Source organism: Protopterus annectens, chromosome 3.part1 (genome assembly GCF_019279795.1).
Source record: "Protopterus annectens isolate FY-2018-M chromosome 3.part1, PAN1.0, whole genome shotgun sequence".
In the NCBI taxonomy this organism is placed as follows: domain Eukaryota; kingdom Metazoa; phylum Chordata; order Ceratodontiformes; family Protopteridae; genus Protopterus; species Protopterus annectens.
The window spans coordinates 1,018,575,544-1,018,596,494 of NC_056732.1; the positions used below are offsets into that span (position 1 = coordinate 1,018,575,544).

Below are 20,951 nucleotides of genomic sequence, written 5' to 3' on the forward strand. Positions count from 1 at the left end.
GTAGGTACTAGGAATGTCCTGATTTACTGATGGGGGGGACAGAGGGGTGACATTTTCACTGAATCTGTCAGCCAGCAAGTTTGCTATATCTACAGTATTTGTATATGTGGTGTCCTTGACCACCAGTTCTGAACAGATCTGGTTACTACCTTTGAGATTACGGACATATGTGAAGAAGGCCTTATGACGGTCTCTAGTAGATGTGGCCAATTTGACTTGAGGTTTGCTTTGGAGGATTTCACTAGTGCTCTTATTTACTTGCTTAGGCTAAGGACAGATTGCTTCTAATTGAACACCTGCTCCTTCTTGGTCCTGGACAGCAATTTTTTTCTTTTATTATAGAGTTTATGTATTGCAGATGTCCACCAGACAGGTTTACTCTTCCTTGTGGAGGATAATTTAGTCCTGTCAGGTATTCTTGATTCCATGCATCTATATAAATGTTCGTATAGTAATTTGGTATAATTTTGGATACTGGTGCCAGTTCCTAGAGAGGGGAGGGGCTGTGAAGCTGTTTATACCATCCCTCAGGAGACTGTAATCAGCTTTGGAGAAGTTTTTTTGATTGACCCTAGCTGGGGGGGGGGATGGTGAAAAGTCATCACTGCTAAGTTTTGAACCCAGGACCCTGTGCACTAGAGTCAGAGCAACACACCACTACGCCAAAATCATCTGTAAAAGCTGCCACAAAGCAATGAAGAAGAAAGGTGAAGATCTGTATTGCAAGAATTCTCAGAACAACTGCTCAGTTGAGCATTTATGAATGGATGTTTTATAAATGAGTTTGTCTGCACTGCAAGACTGGCAACACTGTTTTCAAGATGTCTGGCAAATTACACTTTTCTCTTTTAGTAACTTATCAGCTTCCTAAGAAGTAAAATCCCTGTGCCAGCCAAAAAATCTTAAACCCATTGATTTTCAACTTTGTGTGTGATGCTATCTGCAAATATCAACATCTGAACTTTTTAACTACAGATCAGGAATTGACAATCTTAAAAAAAAAAACAGTTTTATTAACAGAAGGGAACAAATTAATTAAATTTAGGAAATACTTATCTTGACCCAACACATTATAATTAGAATAAAAAAGAACAGCATTGTTGTAGTTTTACAAAGTGCCACTTTGTCCATGTTTTAGCAAGTGTAAGTGTGTTTCTATCACATGGAAACCCCCCTGGAGGACTCATTAAGGTTTTATGACCAAAGCCTACCAATATTTAGGCAAAATGGATGCAAAGCCCTAAGAAAGTGCAAAATTTGTTGAATTTAACTTATGCATTGCGGTGTGCTTCTAGAATGGCATCCCACCAGTGATTTGGCTTGCAATCTGTTCTTCTGTCGTTTCTTTACTTCTTTTTTCTCTATCTTTGTTCCAGTCTTTTAGACCCTCAGGCAATGAGGTATCTTCTTCAAGTCCACCTGTGCCTTCCACAAATTCTTCATATGTTGATTTTTCAGCAAATGGACGTGGTCCTAACAATTCCACCATGTCATTTTTATCTAGTACCTCTTTCTCTAACAATCGCAGAGCAACCTAAAATAATTAGCAAATGTGACCATTAATTTGATGAAAAGGGAGTTAAAACAGATTTAAATAAATGGTACACTGCAGAAAAGTTAACAAAAAGTGTTAGATACCAGTCAAATGTTCTGCTGGTAAAAATCAAAACAATCTTCATATTAATTTGCACAAAACAGTGAAGTTGTACCATTCTGTTAATGGCTGTTGAATATTTCCATATACCAATTCACTACAAATATAGAGTTCTCCCACATTTAATGCTTAGTGTAAAGGAAGTACAATGATTACTGTTTACATTCTTACTGTTTCTACTACCCATCTAGAATTCTGACATTTTAAATTGTCTTAATAACCTGTTTGCCGTAATTTACAGTCTTTCTTCCAAGTATCTGTTCATTATTTTCTTTTTTAAACACTCCCTGATAATTCCATAGCATTAATAATGCTATGACAGGGGGGTTTTACACACAGTATAGGATGATACTCTTAATGCAAGCTAAGTCTTCTGAAGCAAAGAAAATGCTGTGGCTGCTAAAAAGGGTATAGCTGTATCAAGATACATTTCCAGTGATAAACCACAAAATCATTCAATCACAGATAACCACCCACATCCACTGGTGATTACAACCAGAATGCATCAATTTCATTCCCACAGCTGTCCAAAGGAAACAATGAATTAACAATACAGCATGCTTTCTTCTTAAGATAATTTAAGATCATGCTGGGTGCAAAAAACAAATGGAGTTACAAAGCAGTGACCTATCTGTATATTCAGAGATAATATACAAAGAAAAACAGTGGTTATTATAGCAATAACCCACGCCTGGGTGTGGGTAATGCTAAATTTACCCACGGTTGGCGTGGTTTGGTCCCAGGAAGCCCGAGGACCAAACAAAGCCAACCGTGGGTAATTTAGCATTACCCACCAGGCGTGGTTATTGCTATTATATGATATTATTTAAGAAAAGAAACTATTACTTTTCTTAAATAATGGCATAGTATTAATGCCTGTTTACTGCCCTTCCGCAGATGTCTGGCATCCGCGGCAGTTCTGATGTACTGCGCGCCTGCGGTACATCAGAGTTGTGGGCAAAGCTCGGAGAAAGCAAGATCTCCGTTGCTTTTTTTAGCTATGTTAAATGAGTTTAACATAGCGAGACAGTTTTAAAAAGCAACGGACATCTCCGATGCTTATTTTAAAACTGTCTCGCTATGTTAAACTCATTTAACATAGCGAAACATAAAAAAAGCAACGGAGATCTTGCTTTCTCCGTTGCAAATGGGTTTAACATAGCGAGACAGCTTTAAAATAAGCTACGGCGATCTCCGGTGCTTATTTTAAAGGTCTGCCATGTTAAACCCATTTAACATAGCGAGACAGTGTTTTAAAAAACCGAGTTATACTAATGGAAAAAAGTCCGGGCGACCGGACCTTTTTCCATTAGTATAACTCGATTTACAACGGGCACGCTGGCCAATCAGCGTGCACGTTTTGGGGGGATCATGGTATAATAATAATCTGCTAACCCTTGCTGAAGTAACATACTGAAATGAGTGAATTTAATGTACAGAATTTATGTAATTTTGCATAGTAAGTATAACAAATTTAATAAGTATTTCAAAAGAATAGAAATGAACAGGTCACTGCTTTGAAAAGCATAGTGCATATTGGGTAAAGGGATGGATGTCTTTGGGCACAGCCTTTTCTGTGGAACAAATGGGTTAGGAGAGGTGCCAATCAGTCCCGGAAAGTCTCGCTTAGCATTTAAGCAGTTGTGATTCATGAATGTGACTATTTTAATGACATGACAGCCAGTAATTGTTAGGACTAGCAGGAAACTATTATGGATTGTCATAATAGCTCTTTGCAAATCTATTTGTGGCATGGAGCAGCTCTCTGTTCAGACTGAAGATCTTTCCTGCCTTAACCCTGAGGACATTTTCTGGCCCCTGACTCTAAGGATGATTTTTTTTTGGCTGTCAATCTAGGGCTGGGTGCACCAAACAGGGCCACTGCCCATGTAGCCCACCTACCATGCTGTAACTCTGACTGTTTCAGTACCTTCATCAGGGCAAGACCCTTCCAGCCCATTTGCTTCCCAATGGAGGCAAAGTATACACCCTGGTGTATGTAGCATATTTCCAGGCTATGCTCATGCTCAAAATTCCTTAGCAGTAACAAATAGAAGTTTGACTGTAAAGAATCCTTTCCTCCTATGTTGTCTGCCAGCTAGCTACAGAGTGACTGATAGGGGCACAGTTCATTAGTACAAACCAAGATGCTCAGGCTAGTGCACTACATTTGTCAGTAGCTTAGAAAGTGTGTAAGGTCAACTAGTGCAAAAAGAAAAATTGTATCTGGAAATATACCACAGCAATCACTCCAGCTATGTGATCAGAGGCAGTTCTCCAGTGTTTTCACTAAAAGCCCCAGGTAGGACACACAGAGAAGTTGTCTCTAAGGATGATGTACAGAAGGTGACATTACACTATAATACTCATACAAGGCCAACTGTGTTATCACTTAACCTTTCACGGCACTTCTGCATAACAGCTCCCGCCAATTCATGCCTCCAGCTCACAAGATAAGGCATGGTGTCTGAAGCTCACCATAGAAGGCACAGTCCAATCACACACATACTCTCACACATACATCACTACACCAGAAGCACAGAAAGCAAAAGAAAAAAAGGAACAGAAACAAAATCGGAAGGGCTGTGAGAAATTACCACTGACAAGTTAGATGACTAAGCTATCCACTCTGTTACTGTAATTCACACGCCTGTACTATAATACTTTATTCTTGCCTGTTTTCTCAATAATTCAAATCCTATGGCTACTACATCAAGCTATGTATCTGAAAGGAAGACAAACTTCCCCAGAAGCATGCAACAAATAATGGCAGAAGCAAGCCTCTCCCCCTACCTTAGAATGACAGTTTGAATTATAATACCTAGTAAATGTGTAGATAGATGTCCAGTCAGGAAGGAGGTAGAAGGAATGGGCCAGTAGCAGATGGACAGTCAAACAGAGACCTGATTGCTGCAGGGAGAGCAAAATGCCAAAAAGACCTTAAAATCATAAACACCGTATTCTGTGTTCATATCAGATGTAAGCTTCACTTTGTACTGGCCTACATATAATGATCTGATGTTGTCAGTTTTCATTCTTTCCTCAACTGCTGGGCTCAGATCCAATCTTTGGATCCGACCCGACTGTTACTAAAGCTCGTGACCACCAAAAAGCTCTCTAGCTCCTCCCTTATCCATAATGCACCAACCCCTAACATACCTCAGATCTCATTTGCCACTTTTCGCGAAAAGACATGGTCAGCCTTAGCTCAAAAGTTTTTTCAGATAAGTGTGTTTCTTTATCAATAGTTTCTCCTTTTCCATTATAAATCTTATTATTAGATCACTCCCCTACCTCTACTACACTTAGTGTAATATTTTCATACCATCGTTGGAAGTTCTTTCTTCATTTTTTTCTGCTATTCTTGCACCCTAGTGTAGTCCCCAATACTATTGCTGGTATTTACTTTTTCCCTCTATTGTCCTTTATAAAAAAAAAAAATAAATAAAAGTTTCCTTTTTCATACTTTTTCTTGTTGCAGGGATGTCTGAAAAAGCACCTTTCAGATTTAAAAGTGTGGGCACAAACTGCCCCTGTCAGATGCCCATGTGTGTGTGTTTATTGTTTGGGCCCACAACATCTCCAAGAGGATTGTTTAATTTATAAGAGCTTCAATCCTAGAGCAGTAGTCAACAGGAACAATAAATTAATACTAAAGGGTTTGCTTCTATGTAGCTTTGATGAAGCTATTTCTGGAGCTCAATCCCCCAAATCAAAAATGAAGGAGCCTCTGACGAAGTCTCTGAGACCCTCCACTTCCTCAACTCTCTCTTCAGAGCTGCCAAAGAAAAACCCAAGACTGGATCTGAAACCTGTTCAGATTCACTCTCCTTTGGATCCGACCAAGAAAGTGATGGATCCAAGTTCCTTGGATCTGATGAAAAAAATCAACAGATCCAAGTTCTTTGGATCCAGAGATCCTCCCTAGAACTAAATACTCTATAACATTGGACCCATTACGTTCCACGGTTCCCTCTCCTTTTTTGGAGAGATGTCGTTCCAGGTCACCATTCCTTGCCTCATCCCATTCTTCCAGAGGTTTAGCTGAGGAAGATGTGGACAGAATGAGGAGGAGGTTTCTCTCAGTGCAGATAGAGATGGGTAGTCTTCTGGCTCCTACCCTTTTGGGTCAGGGAACCTGTCCATCTACTGCACCACCACTACTTGGCCCCTTTTCAGATTCATCTGGTTGCGTCAGAGTCTGAGAATCTGAACCTTTCAGGTCCTTTCAGCTTGGATCTGAAGATAATTTTATATTTGGATCTGAAGCTTTCTCTGAGTGTACCGGCTCCTACATCTTCGGATACAGATGACTCTCAGACTTGAAGCTGCCTTGTTGGATCCAAGGCATTAGAGTCGACTGCGAGGTTTTCAGAGCTGTCTCTACCCCTCCGAGCTTTGGCAATGGATAGCTCAACTCAGACTTCCTCCTCAGGGAGATTGTTGTTGGAGCCAGAGGGAGGCAACGGTCCAGAAGACTGCCTATTTGGAGCCGATGTCTTCCTTCTCCCTGGAGTGATCTGCCTTTGAGGTAGTGAAGACAGTGTTCACTGCTCTGACAAGATGGACAGATCCAACCTCCTCAGATCTCCAATCTGGTTCCCAGATGCCTCTGCACTTACAGCCACATTACTCTATGCCACAGAGACAGCCAGCTCAAGGTCCCCAGGTCACCCAGCAGGGTTTAATAATCTCTTCTGATACTTCATAGGTAGGTACTAGGCTATTGGCCCTAAGGCCTATGTAAGCCTAGCCAAAAGGTACCCTGGCTTTTGCCACCCAAGAAAATTATTTTCCTGTGCCACTGTCGAGCAGAGCCACAGAAGTGATCCCCGGGGTGAATTTCCTATCTTCCATCCAATCATCAAGATTTTTCTTGAAGAATGCTAATGAGGAGCTTTGTTTGACATAGATAGGAAGTTTGTTCCAGAGTATGGGAAATCTCTGGGACAGGAATCTATCCCTCCAGCATGTTCTGTTTATTGTGGTGACAAGGTTTAGTTCCCTAGAGAGTGTAGCTCGGAGGGACTGGGATTTCTTTAAGTGGAGCATGTCCAAAAGCTCTGGGTTTGACATAGCTTTGTGTGTTAGGCAGAGATCGCCTCTGAGTAGGCGATTTGCAACTGAGTAAAGCTGCAGTTTCTTGAGACGGTCTGAGTACGGCATCTGTTTGAGGGCAGTAATCCTCTTTGTGAGGTATTTCTGCGGCCTATCCAGTTGTTGTAGATGTCTTGTAAGGTACATACCAAAAGGGGCGTTGTACTCTATAATGGGTCTAATGAGTGACGAGTAGAGGGGAACAATGACCTCTTTTTTCCTGGATGAGAAACCTTTTGTGATGAGGTGTGCCACATAGAAGGATTTCCTGACTACTGTGGTGATGTGATTATCAAAGGAGAGACTACTGTCCACCTGTGTCCCAAGGTCTCTTATCACACTTTCTGTGTTAAGTAGACTACCGCCTATGTGGTAGTTCATGGGTACAGAGTTTTTACCAAAAGGGGTGACAATGCACTTTTTGGCACTGAGCTTGAGGCCATGGCTTTGACACCAGGCATCTGTCTCAGCGAGGCCCTTTTGTGGGATGTCCACATCTTTTGGAGTTTTGATTATGGCTCCTAGTTTGCAGTAATCTGCAAACTTAGTTAGCCAAAGACCTTCTGTGTTAGCCTGTGCTTCAGAGAAGTAGATACCAAACAGGAGAGGACCCAGGACTGAACCCTGTGGTAGTCCACTTGTCACTGGTCTGAAGTTGGATTTGGAGTCTGCTACTTTCACAGTGTGGGTTCTGACAGTGAGCCAGTTGGCAACCCATCTTGTGACATAGGGATTTATACCTAGTTTAGTGAGTTTATCTATAATTCCAGCATGGGGGATGGTGTCGATAGCCTTGGGAAAATCTAGATAGGCTGTGTGAACCACCTTACCCTCATCTACGGCTTTGGTGACCGCTTCAAAGAAGTCTATCAGGTTTAGGAGACATGATCTGCCTTTTACAAACATGAACTGGGTGGGGTCCAGAGTTTGGAGATTACCAATGTCATTGTTTATAAGTTCCATGATGATACATTCCATAGCCTTGCAGACCAGGCTCATAATGCTAATTGGGCGGTAGTTTCTGGGGTCCGCGGTGGCTCCCCCTTTGTGGAGTGGGATAATCGTCGCTGTGCGCCATTCAGTGCGCACATAGCCTGAGGTGAGGCTATGATTGAACATGGTATTTAGGTGGGGTGCCAGTTCATTCTGTAGTTCATGTAGAACGCAGCCTGGGATGTTGTCAGGTCCCATGGATGCTGTGTTCTTGGCTTTGGAGAGTGTGCTTTTTACCTGTGCAGCCGTGATTACAGGAACTTTGCATTCTTCCAGTATAGATAGGCCCTTTAGGTGATGAGAGGGGGGTAAAGTTAGCACTGAACCTATCTACCAGGATGTTGGCAATATCAGTTGGTTCTGTATATTTAGTGCCATTGTGCTGTAACTCAGACCAGATCTGAGTGTTGCCATTGAGATTCTTGACATAGCTATAGAATGCTTTGTAGTTGTCTTTAGAGTCAGTGGCGATTTTGTTTTCGTAACTAGCGTTGGAGGATTTTATCAGGAATCTCAGCTTCTTACTGAGGCTGACCAGGGAGTTCCTCCAATCATGGGATTTTACTCTTTTTTGCAACAGTTTCTTTCTTCTGTTGTAGAGTTTGTTTATAGCAGGGGACCACCAGATTGGCTTCCTTTTTTTGGAGGATAGCATCTTGGTTCTGTTAGGGATTGCACGATCCATGCACTCGTGTAAGTGCCTATAAAGTGCATTTGTGTAGGATTTAGCAGTCATACCTCTATTGTCCGTCAGCATGGGAGTCGTGAAGTTTGCCACTTCTGTCTTAAGAAGCGTGAAGTTGGCTTTGGATAAATTTTTTACGGTAGTTTCCCTAATGGGGTGGGTGGGTAGGGATGTGGATGTCTAGGGTGATTAGCTTGTGGTCGGATCTGACCAACGAGGAACTGACCTCTGGTGTGGAGCATCAGTTGCCCATGTTGGTAATAACCAGGTCTAGGATATTGCTGCCCCTGGTGGGGGTGTGGATAAGTTGATTAAAGGCATTGGAATTCATGAATTCCAGAAAACGTTGAGCATAAGAGTTGGTACATGAGTAGTTTTCCCAGTTATTGGTGGGGTAGTTGAAATCGCCCATTATTAGGGTGTTAGTTTGTACCCTAATATTTTCCAGTGTATCAAGAAATGAGGAGTGGGAATCCTGGGGCATGGTGAGGGATCTGTAGCAAGCTACAATTTGGATTGCGGCCTAGCCCAGAGTTAGTTGCACTTGGATAATCTTGGATGCATTACCCTGAGCAACTAGCCTGGAGGTGTGGATATCCCTAATGAATATGGACACACCTCTGCCTTTAGTGTTTCGGTCCAGGTTAGGTGGCCAAAAGGTGTGGTATGAATTACAGCCTGGTAATGCAGGGGTACTCTCTGGAGCCTTGAACCCGGTTCTCTGTCACTGCACAGATGTCGATGTTCTCCATTTTAAGGATTGCCTCGAGTGAGTGCATTTTGAGGTTTAGACTTCTAGCATTGAGTAGCAATACCCTCAGATTTTGCTTGCTTATACCTGTTATGGTGGTGAATCTTACATTTGAACCTTGCCTAAAAAAGGCACTATAGGGGTGGCTAGAGCCTTAGCCAGTATCCGTAATCCCAGGGGCGACAGGTAAAGGCCATCTCTGGCAAAGCATCGTGCTTTGTCGATCATGTCATCCCAGGCAGACAGATACTGGATCCCCTTAGAATGACACCAGAAGCTTAGCCAATTGTTGAAGTCAATCATTTTGTCCTTGTACTGTGGTATCATTCTGGGTGATGGCAGGATGCTACACAGGGCTAGGGTCATACCTGCCTAGGTTACAAGATCAGACAGCTCCTTCATGTAGTCCAGGGTGGTACATCTCAGGTCATTCACACCAACATGGACAATGACAGAGTCATATTTGCACTTGTTGTGGAGTGACCTGAGAGCATGCATTATGTGGCGGATCCTGGCACCCGACAGGCAGCTGACAGTAATGTTCTCCTTTTTAGCCTGGTGAGTAGAAAACCAGTGTGCCTGACTACAGAGTCACCTATGACCAGAGTGTTGGGTACGTTGTTATGCCTTATGGGCTGTGTTTAAGTGGCACACTGAGTTTGTGGGCTATGTGTCATTTGGGTTGTGCTGGGAGTGGAGGTTGCTTGTGTTTCTGCTTTGGAGTTCCCTGTTGCTTGGGCAGGTTTTTATTGAGAGCCTCCATGAATGTAGGTGTGTGTTTTGTGGTTCTATGTGTGTGTTTTGGTGGTGTAGGTTTTGAGGGACTATGTGATGAGTGTGGTGTGGTGCAACTGTTTATCTTCTCCTCTTGACTGTCTAGTCCAGTCTTGGGTGAAGAGAGCTTTGCTTCCAGTTTGGCTATATAAGTGCATCTCTCACAGGTTGTAGTGTGGGGTTGTAAGAGGAGATGGTTGTTTGTGTACATGAGGCAATTGCTGCATTGCCCCAAGATGCCCAGATTCATCAGGTAGACAGGAGAAAGCACCGGAAGCTAACCCTTAGACATGCCTGGATAGGTGTTTATTTAAGTACTAGAAACTGTTTTCCTCTAGACAAATGAGGAAAGTTGAGTGCTGTAGTCATTTGTAGATTATTTAGTGCTTACAATGAGTTCTGAACAAGTGCTGAGCTCAAAGAAACAGACTTGAGTGCTGAAACTAAAAAAACTGGCTAGTTCTAAGAAACAAAATTAAGCTAGAAGGCTGCCCTCCAACACAGAAAGGCTTGGGGGCTCAGAAGCCCACAAACAGTCCTGGAAACAGCAAATCTGTATGCAGACTAGACTATCCACAGGAAAGGCAGGAAACAAGCCTAGAAATTTATTTTTTTTAAGTGGAAACAGAGAAAGGAGGGGCAGAAACTAAGTGGACTGGCCTTCTCAAATGTTTTCCCTGTATTAGACAGAATGAGGTAATAACACTAGACTGGGAGAATTGTCCCAGATCAAATTTACAGTAGGGGTGGGCAATTGCAAAGCCACCAACTATTAGGGAGGGAGGGTGGGAAACCAACTGCAGAAATGTTTCTCACAGCAGAAAAGCAGCAGTGAGCCTTTAAATGAAAGCTTTAAACAGATAAAGGAGCCTCTAAAGAAAGCTTTTAACTGCAAACAAGTTATATGACATTCTCCTTGGCAGGAGATCAGAATCAAACAACCCAAACAGATGCCTAATAAAAGTGGACAATTTCCAGTTAATACCTCACACACAGTGAAACTAGCTAAAAAAGTATGCAGTAGACAAAGTGCTATAAATAACTCGAAAAAATAAGCAAAAAAAAAACAGGATACTTAATGTTATATATTATAGATCCAAGTTTGCACAGTGTCCTTCCTTCGATTAGCTCAGTGTGAAATGGCAGAAACACTCACAAACTTAACTTCTTAGGTAACAGAAAGTTGAAACCTGAGACAACTTTAAAAAAAAGCTCAAAAGAACCAATGAACTTCAGTGGAACATCCCACTGAGGAAGTCCCTAGGAAGAGGAAGTGCAAAAGGAGGCATTTAAACTCTCCACAAGAGTCCATCACTGAGGATACCAATTTCGATGAGGGAGAAGGTTCCCCACGATCACCTCCAGAAGATGTCTCATTTGGGGACATCCTTGAGATCCTTACACAGACAGGTGGTTGGTCCTTCATCAGAGGAATCAGTATTTCTGGAGGTCTTTGGAACTGGCTCTTCTACCTCCTGGGTTACTCTGCCCACCGATGAGCTCATTAATTTGGTCTGTAGGTAGGTGTGGAAGGAACCTGACTTAGTTGAGCCTATCTGTAAGAGGCCAGATTGGATTCTGAGTCCACCTGTAGGGAAAGAATTCTGGAGTAAGGAGGTGCCCATGGATACCATAGTTGTGGCAGTGGCCACCAAGAAGGAACTTGCTGAACAAAGTTCATCCTCTAACAAGAAGTCTAGGGGGATGGACAGATTTGGGAAGAGTGTATGTGGCATCAGCCACTTTTGCTCTTAGGTTGCTGAACTATTTGGCACAGTTTACTAAACTACAAAGGGACCCAATCAAAGAGCTTTCAAAATCTCTTTCTGGGACCACTACTGCTGAGGCTCAGTTGGCTACCCTCCAATCCACTTCAAATTTGTCCATGAGGCTTATCTCGCATGCAGCCAAAGGTGCCTCAAAGATAGTGGGTTCAGGCATATCCATTAGGAGACATGCCTGGATGTGATTTTGTGGAGCTTTTCAAGTCCTCGTTCGTCAATGCACCCTTTGATGACAGTTCGTTGTCTGGCCCAAAAGTGAAGGACACACTCTCCAGGTATGAAAAGGATGGAAAGACCCTCTCTGCAGTGCGAGTGTATGTTTTTCAACCCCTCAAAGATCCTTTTCTAGGAATAAATGAGATGGTCAGAAAATGTGATTCAGAAAGTCCCAGGGTCCTTTCTAGGGCACATGTAGAGATGGTTCTCCTAGGAGTAGAGGTGGAACTCTAATGGATGAGTACGCCCTCGTGGCAGAGGCGGCCCACAAAACCAGGGGTCCAGAGATTCTTTCTCTGATACAGCCTCTCAGCACTCCTGAAAGGAGGCTCAATTGTCCCCCTCTGTAGGCAATCAGGGTTCGAATATACCTGCACCAGAAAGCCTGGCAAGATACAATAAGAGATACTTGGGTGAAGAAGAATATATATAATTCCCTTTTCCCTTCCACCCTCAACTGTATGCAAAATTCTACATGCTAAACCCAGTCAGAGGAAAGCAGCAACACTAGAAATACAAAAGCTGGTAGAAAAGAGTCACCTAAGAGGTAACACCAGACCAGACAGAATCTGGAACTTACTCAAGATTCTTTTTAATGCCAAGAAAACAGGCGACTGGAGACTAGTTTTGGATCTCAGCATCTAATCTGATACATAAAGTTTCAGATGGTCATGGTTTAATCCATTCTATGCTTCCTGGGCAAGAACAACTGGATGTGTTCAACAGACCTTCAAGATGCATGCTATCACATAAAAATGAACAGACAATCCAGACGGTATTTATGCTTCTGGCTGGCAGCCAGTCACTATCAGTTCAGAGCACTGCCTTTTGGCCTTAGCACAGCCACCAGGGTGTTCCCCAAAGGCATGGCAGTGGTAGCAGCTCACTTGAGATTGCAGGGATTCCGAGTGTTTCAGTATCTAGACGACTGGCTCATTACCACCTCGACCAGGAATCCACTAACAAGAGCAAGAGATCACATACTTCAGATCTGTTCTCAATTAGGGATATCCATATTTACGAGACATCTCAGTTACAGTCAAATCAAAACTTGGAATTCATAGGAGCAGTCTTCAATATGATATAAGTGACAGCTTATCTTCCTCTCTCAAGAGTGTAGACTATCAGATTCCAGGTTAGGAAAATAATTTGCAATACGAAAATTTCAGCCCGGTTAATCCTTCAAGCCTTGGGGTCAGTGTCAGCTGCTATAATCTTAGTTCTTCAAGCAAGATTTCATATGAGAATTTTTCAATGGATGTTAGCAACAGCAGTGGTCAATTACAATTCTTTACCAGCGTACGCCAGCACAAATAAGAATCACTCAGGCATGCAAGAGATACCTCTAGTGGTACATTCAGTCATATCAGGTTCTACAAGGCCGTCTTTTCAGTCTCCCTCAACCCCAAGGCCATAGTGACTACGGACGCTTAAAAGAGTGGGTGGGTACTTCCTGGGGAAAACAGTCCAAGGCACTTGGTCACCTGAAGAGGGCAACTTGCATATCAATGTCCTAGAGATGAGAGCAGTGGTCTTAGCATTTCAGGCCTTCCAATACGCTCTCCCTTTAGGGACAATTGCAATTCAGGCAGACAACATGTCAGTAGTTTCATACATCAACAAACAAGGAAGGACCAGATCTTAACCCTCGTGCTGAGAAGCACTCAGAGTGTGGCAATGGGTGATCTCATCTAACCACTTTCTCATAGCAACGCATATTCCAGGGAAGTCCAATATTATAGCAGATGAACGGAGCAAGTCCATTCTTCTACCTCAAGTGTGGTCTCTCAGCATGAAGGTGATAGAAATGACTTTCCATCAATATGGCCAGCCTTGCTGTGATCTTTTTATTTCACCCCTAAACAACAAATGCAGCAGCTACTTTGCCCTAATCCCTGCCCAAAGGAATCACCAAGGGATGCTCTACTACACGACTGGCCCCATGGTCTACTTTATGCTTAACCACCAATTCCTCTAATTCCAAAATTCCTGCAGAAAGCTGCCAAGTTGAAGAGCAAAGTCATCCTCATTGCATCTTAATAACCTTACCATATTTGGTTCCCCTTTCTATGGCCTCATCTGCTTTACCAACCTTGGATCCTGGATCTGATTCCAGACCTCCTGTCTCACCCAACAGGTATGATTCATCTGGATATCTCAATCCTCAAGCTGACAAAGTGGTTTCTTCAATTCCATTAATATCCAGATAACTGATGCTCTCTCTTCCCCCACCCGTCATATTCTTTTATCCTCCCATAAGCCTTCTACAAGAAAACTTTACATGTAAATGGAATGTTTGTTTGCTTGGCACAACAAAAACACACTGACCCCTTCTCAGCTCCTGTACAACAGTATAATTGAATTTTTGGCAACAATTTTTAATGAGGGAGCTAGATCCTCAACAGTTATAGTTCAGTTAGCAGGAATCTCTAACCTTCACATTGGATTTGAGAATTCTTCTGTGGCCTCTTCCAAACTTTGTAAAGCATTTTTGACAGGCACACTCCTGCTGAGACCACCGTACAAAACCGTACTCCATCATGGGATCTGAACTTGGTACTGCAGGCCTTAATTAATTCTCCCTTTAAACCAACAGCTAAATGCGATCTTAAATTCCTAACCTGGAAAACTATCTTTCTATTGGTGATCATCTCTGCTAGAAAAATTTCATTACTTCATGCACTGTCCTCTAAACCTCTCTTACTTGATCTTTCATATGGCTAGAGTCACATTATATACCAACACTTCTTTCCTTCCCAAGGTGAATGCAATATCAATCAATCCATTAATTTGCCAATTTTCTTTCCTAAATTTGCAAATAAAGGTAAATATATGTTGCATTTATTGTACGTTCACAGATAATTACGTTATTGGTTACATAGGACAAAAGAAATTAGGAAGATCATTTATTTGTATCCTTTGCAGATTCTAAATTGGGCAAACCAGTTGCAAAGGTAACTTTGGCCAGATGGCTGACGAATTGCATATCTTTCATCTATAACAAGTTGGATCTTATAGGTTCATAGGTTAATACTAAGCTAACTGCCCTTGCGAGCCATTTTAAGCCTAGCCAATTATCCCTTGTGAGACTCAAACCTTGCACCTTGTGTTTGTAAGGCAAACACCTTAACCATTAGGCCACCCTCCCAACCCTTAACAAAACCTCTAAGAGCCCACTCAACTACGTCCATGGCAACATCTTCAGTGTTTCTATCTAGAGCTTCCATGGAAGATATGTGTGTGGCTGTGACTTGATAAAATCATCATACCTTTATCACTCATTACAAAATGGATCTGGTCTTGAGGGGAAGAGCAGCCTCTGGCTCAACTGTGCTCAGAAATATCCTTCCTTAACGTCCACCTGGGACTGATCTAGACCTGGAAGAGGCATCAATTCTGTAGTGTTTAGTAAAAGCGTGCACAGAGAACCAGGTGGCAGCTTTCAGGATGGTTCTGGAATCTACTCCTTTGTAATATGCCCCAGAAGATGCTAGAGTGAGCTTTTGGGCAAGAGGGCAATGATTTGCCATGGTGCAAGTAACAAAAGGAAATGGACTTGGAAATCCAGCTAGTAATAGTTTGTTTGAATACTGGCTGGCCCAGCTTATGGTCCATGAAAGAAACAAATTGTAGGTCTGACTTATGAATAGACTTAGTGTTATCCAAATATAATCTTAGTTGTCTGTCCACATCTGGGGAATGAATAAGTCTGATTCTCTGAGTTGGGATAGAAAGTAGGCAGACTGATGGTCTAGTTGAGGGACATCTCATTTCCCACTTTTTGGAATGAAAGAGGGGTTGATTCTCAGGGATACTGTCCTTACGGAAAATATAGAGGAGGAACAGCCATGTGTGCCTGTAGTTATGAGATTCTCCCAGCAGAAATGACAGCCATAAACAAAATTTTTTCCAGGCGCAGAAATTGAGAGTGGAAGACACGGCTGGCTCAAAAGGAGGCAGAATAAATCTTTCCAGCACAAGTTGAGATCCCATGGGGGGGCACAGGTTTTATCAGTGGGTTTAAGTGCAGAACCCCTTTTAAAAATGGTTTGACCTCAAGCCTGGACATAACAGGTGGATTGAGGGGAAGACAGGCTGAAGTGACTGAAGGGAGGGTTTTTTAGTAGAATAAAAAGCCAGACCACTTTTCAAGAGTTCACACAAATAGGATAAGACAAGAGGAACCTCTGATTTTATAGGGTCCTGATTGTTGCTTGACACCATATAGAAAATTTCTTCCATTTGGGTATGTAAGGATTTTCTTGGGTCGAGTGTCTCTTTGCATCCTGAAGAACCAGGAGCAGTTCCTCAGAACATTGGTGTCTGGAAGGAGTTAAGAATCTTATCATCCACAGACTTTTTTTTAAACACCTGGAAGGAATTAGAATCCTATCATCCATAGGCTTTTTTTTAAAATACCTTTATTAAATTATCACTTAAGACACAGGCAAACATACATACATGAACAGAAAAGAAAACACACCGTATTGACATTTTTTCCATTTACATATAATATGAATCATATATCTTTTCTTTCTTTGTAATTATCAGTCCAACATTACATAAATTGCTGAACTGCCTGCATTCCTTTAAACCTCACTCCTCCTCTGCTGAACATTATTCTGCATGTAATGCTCCCTTAATTTCCATTTATTTCTACATAATCTGCTCCTTCCCTTTTCTAAAGATCCCGCTTACAGTTCTTTTATCTATTTTATAATATTCGGTACTTCAAGTATAATTGGTCTAGAGTTTGATTTCCATTTTCTAGTAAGTGCTTTTTTGGCAGCCAACATAACTAAACTTAATAAGACCTTACTGTGTCTATGTAACGTGGATCCCATGTCCCAGCTAAAAAAAATGACATAGTTACAGCCATTTGCTCTGCCAATATTTCTGACAGAGTACTCTGTAGAGAATTTTTTTAAATCTGTCAATTCATTACACTATCAAAACATATGTTCTCAGTTACCTCTTTCTTGCCCATCACACCTCCAACATTTGCTATCTACCCAAAAAAAATACTTTGAAGTCTGCCTGCAGTATAAAATACCTATGCAAACACTTCTAAGCAAAGATCCTAAACCTTCTGGACTTTGCTGCATCCTTACGTATGTCCTACCATTGTTCTCTTGTAAGCTGCTTTTCCAATCTCTCTCTTCCAATCTTTTCTAACCTCCTCTGATTGATTCTTATAGTTATCATGCAATATTTTATAAACTCTACTAATTATCCCTTTTTAGAAGTAGCTTATGCATTACATTTGACTTAAAAAAAAAAAAAAAGAAAAAAAGAAAACATCAGACTAGGGCTTTCACTTAAGATTCCCTACACTCTGACATCAACCCCTGGTAGGGAAGGCAATCTCTGGCCTGCAGTCCAAACATACTCTCGGCCTCATTTCACTCTATTACTATTCCCTATCTAGTTATTTGTTCCCAATACCTTGGCTCCTTTGCCAGTTTTTCAGCCCCTTCTTGCCTATTTTCTGTATCCTTACTTGCACACATCCTACTGGCAAAAATCTCTTTTCCCCAGTCTTGTGTTTGCTTAGTTTTTAGAATACTTTCTGATAATTTATAAATATATAATATTGCGTATGGTTGTTGCTATTCTGTGTTAAGATCTGCATCCAAAATCCCACTCTATTTCTTGACCTTCCTCCTGCTTCACAGGATCACAGGAGATTACTAGGCTATCAACCCTGAGGAAATTTTAAGCCCACCTGTTTCATTCCAATGTAATACCACAGAAATGTTAGTCAATACCCAAGATTGCATTTAGTGATGACTGTCCAGGACGGTTGTGGGCTCTATCCTCAGTAATAATTTATGGTGCCCCATCCACTCGTCCAGGCTCCACTTAAACAGTGTCATAGATGTGCTGTTTCACATGAATTGGTAGCCTGCTCCAAGACGTGGCAGTCACTGGGGAAAAAAACAGTCCCTCCAGCATGTCCTATTTAGGTTGCAGGCCATATTTAGGTCCCTGGAATGGGTAGCCCTAGTCCCATTTGATGTATGTATATGCAGCAAGTTCATTAGGTTTGGGTCTTGGATTGCTCTGTAGGCCAGGCATAAGTCTCCCCTAAGAAGTCTATATGATATGGAGTATAGTGACAGGGACTTTAGTCAGTGTGTGTAAGGCACATGCTGGAGCCCCTTGGTCTTCTTTGTTAGAAACCTCTGAGATCTCTCTAATTGCTGCAGGTGCTTTACACGTACATGCCAAAGAGGTATACTCAATTATGGGCTTGATAAGTGCCGAGTATAGGGGGTTATAACTTCTTTTGTTCTCAAGGTGATGGCTTTACTAATCAAGTGTACGTAGAAAGCTTTCCTTACTACAGCAGACACATGATGGTCGAAGTTAAGGCCGCAGTCAACTTGTGATCCCAGGTCCCTTACCACTTCAAGGGTACTTATGGTATTGTTGTTGATTTGATAGTGTGAGGGGACACTGCTTGTGCTGAAGGGAATGATGATGCACTTCTTTGCATTCAGTTTGAGATCATGACTAATACACCAGTCGCTGGTCTGGGTGAGACCCTCCTGGAGTATACTGACATCATTTGGGGATTCAATGATTGCACCTAGTTTGCAGTCGTCTAACCCTGTGGCACCCCACTGGTAACAGGTCTGCTGATTGATCTGGAGTCACCCACTCTGATAGTGTGTGTCCGGTGTGTGAGCCAGTTGGCAACCCATCTTACAACAAAGAGGTTTACATTCAGTTTGTTAAGTTTATCAGTAATACCTGAATCTGGGATTGTGCTGAAAGCCTTTGTCAAGTTGAGGTATGCTGTGTACACAGATTTGCCCTCATCAATGGCCTTGATCACATTTTCAAAGAAATCCACCAGATTTAACAGGCAGGATCTGCCCTTCACGAAGATGAATTGGGTAGGATCCAGGGTTTGGAGGTCACCTATGTCTTTATTTATGAAGTCCACAATGATACATTCCATGGCCTTACAAACGAGGCTGGTCAGGCTTATGGGTATGCAATTCCCAGGTCTGTTGTTAGGCCACCTTTGTGGAGGGGAATAACTGTTGCTGTTCTCTATTCAGCAGGAAAAAAGCCTGTGGTTAGACTATGATTGAAAAGGCACTTAGTGGTAATGCTAGTGCATGTTTTAGCCTGTTTAGAAGACAGCCTGGGATACTGTCTGGTCTTATAGAGGCTGTGTTTTTTTGCCACGGACAAAACTTTGAGGACCTGCTCTTCAGATATGTATGGTGGAGGGAAGTTTGGGGAAAGGTTTGTTGTAGTGAAATTTTCACCAAACCTATCCACTAGTGGGTTTGCCATCTCTGTGGGGTCAGTGTGTGTGAAACCCTTGGCCACTAGTTCTGCATGCTTCGCTCCTACCCTTTAGGTTACGTACATAGCTGTAAAAGGCCTTGTGGTTATCCTTGGCTGTATTTACCAAGTTTCTCTCAAAGGAGACCTTGGAAGACTTGACAAGTTGTCTTATTTACCTGTTGAGACTGAGGAGGGTGCTTTTCCATTGTTGGGGCCTTGCCTTTGCTTTCTTAGAAAGCAATGTTTTGCATTTATTGTAAAGTTTGTTGATGCTGGATATCCACCATGGCAGCTTGTTTTTACTTGGGGCTCTGGCTTTGACTCCTTCTGTTATGACCGAGTTTATACAATTATGCAAGTACTTGTACAGGGCTTTAGTGTAAGCTTCAGCGTAATTTCCACTTCCAGCTTGAGGTTTGGCTTAGAATGCATATATACCTTCATCTAGGAGGTATAGTTTGCCTTGGTAAAGTTTTTTAGTCTGATTTCACCCTTTGTGAGATATGGTGTTAGCACCAGTACGAAGGTGACTGATCTGTGGTCAGTTTTAACTAATGAGGGTCCGACAGTTGCAGCAGTGCATCTGTTTGACATGTTGGTGAGGACCAGATTCAGAATATTTGTTCCCCTTGTCAGGGTATGGACAATTTGTTCCAGGGCATCTGAATTAACAAAGTCAAGGAACTTTTGAGCTACTGAGTTAGGGCTAGCATAGGTTTCCCAGTTGATGGTGGGATAACTGAAATCCCCCATAACCAGTGTGTTTGGTAAAATTTGGATTGCTTCCAGTTTGGTCAAATAGGCTTAGGGGGTGTCGTTACCTATGGAGGGGGATCTACAAATGGCTAGGACTTGAATGGGGGTCTTACCCACCATAACCTGGACCTGGAGTAACTCCATGGAGTTGTCCATTCTAACTAGATTGGAGATGAATTTAGCTTTAATATAGATTCAAAATCCGCTTCCTTTAGTTTTCATACATTCATTTTGCAGTCTAAAAGTGTGGAAGGCACTGTAGCCTTGCAAAGTTAGGGTACTCTCTGAGGCCTTGAACCAGGTTTCTGTGACTCCACAGACATCTCCATTTTCTAGTGATAGAAGTGCTTCCAGGGAGTGCAGTTTTTGGTTTCAGCTTCTAACATTTAGCAGCATGACCCTTATTTTGCCCTGATTGGTCAATTTCAAGTATGTAATGTTGTTTTCAGGACCTTGCCTAAAATAAGCACTATGGGAGAGGCAAGAGCCTTTGCTAGCAGCTGAAAGCCTAGAGGTGCCAGGTGCAAACCAACTCTGGTAAAGCAGCAAGGTTTGTCCTAAGCTGACAGGAACTGGATCCCCTTTGAATGACACCAAAAAACTGAGCCGATTATTGAAATAAATCATTTTTTATTTATACTATGACATAATTTTAGGTGACAGTAGTATGCTGCTCAAGGCTAGGGACATACCTGCCTGGGACACATACTCAGACCCCAAAGAGCTCAACTATGTCTTTCTTCATATTGTCCAGTGAAGTACATCTCAGGTCATTCACACCAACATGAATGCTTGTAGCTTAGAGACCTGAATGCATGCATGATCTGACAAATCCTGGCACTGGACAGGCAGCTGTCCGTGACATTCTCTTGTCCAACCTGGTGAGTGGGACATCCGTGTGTCTCACTACTGAGTCTCCAATGACAAGAAAATGTT

The 20,951-nt window shown here is 42.2% G+C and overlaps 1 protein-coding gene across 2 annotated transcripts in view; it reads right to left on the reverse strand.

The window, feature by feature from the left end:
* Positions 1-992: 992 nt before the first annotated feature.
* AFG3L2 (AFG3 like matrix AAA peptidase subunit 2) overlaps positions 993-20,951 on the reverse strand; it is a 1,447,137-nt gene continuing 1,427,178 nt past the window's right edge. For both annotated transcript variants that reach the window (XM_044067171.1, XM_044067172.1), the window contains one exon: positions 993-1,534. In XM_044067171.1, the coding sequence (XP_043923106.1) occupies positions 1,292-1,534 (243 nt within the window). In that variant the 3' untranslated portion in view covers positions 993-1,291. The remainder of the gene's footprint in view (positions 1,535-20,951) is intronic.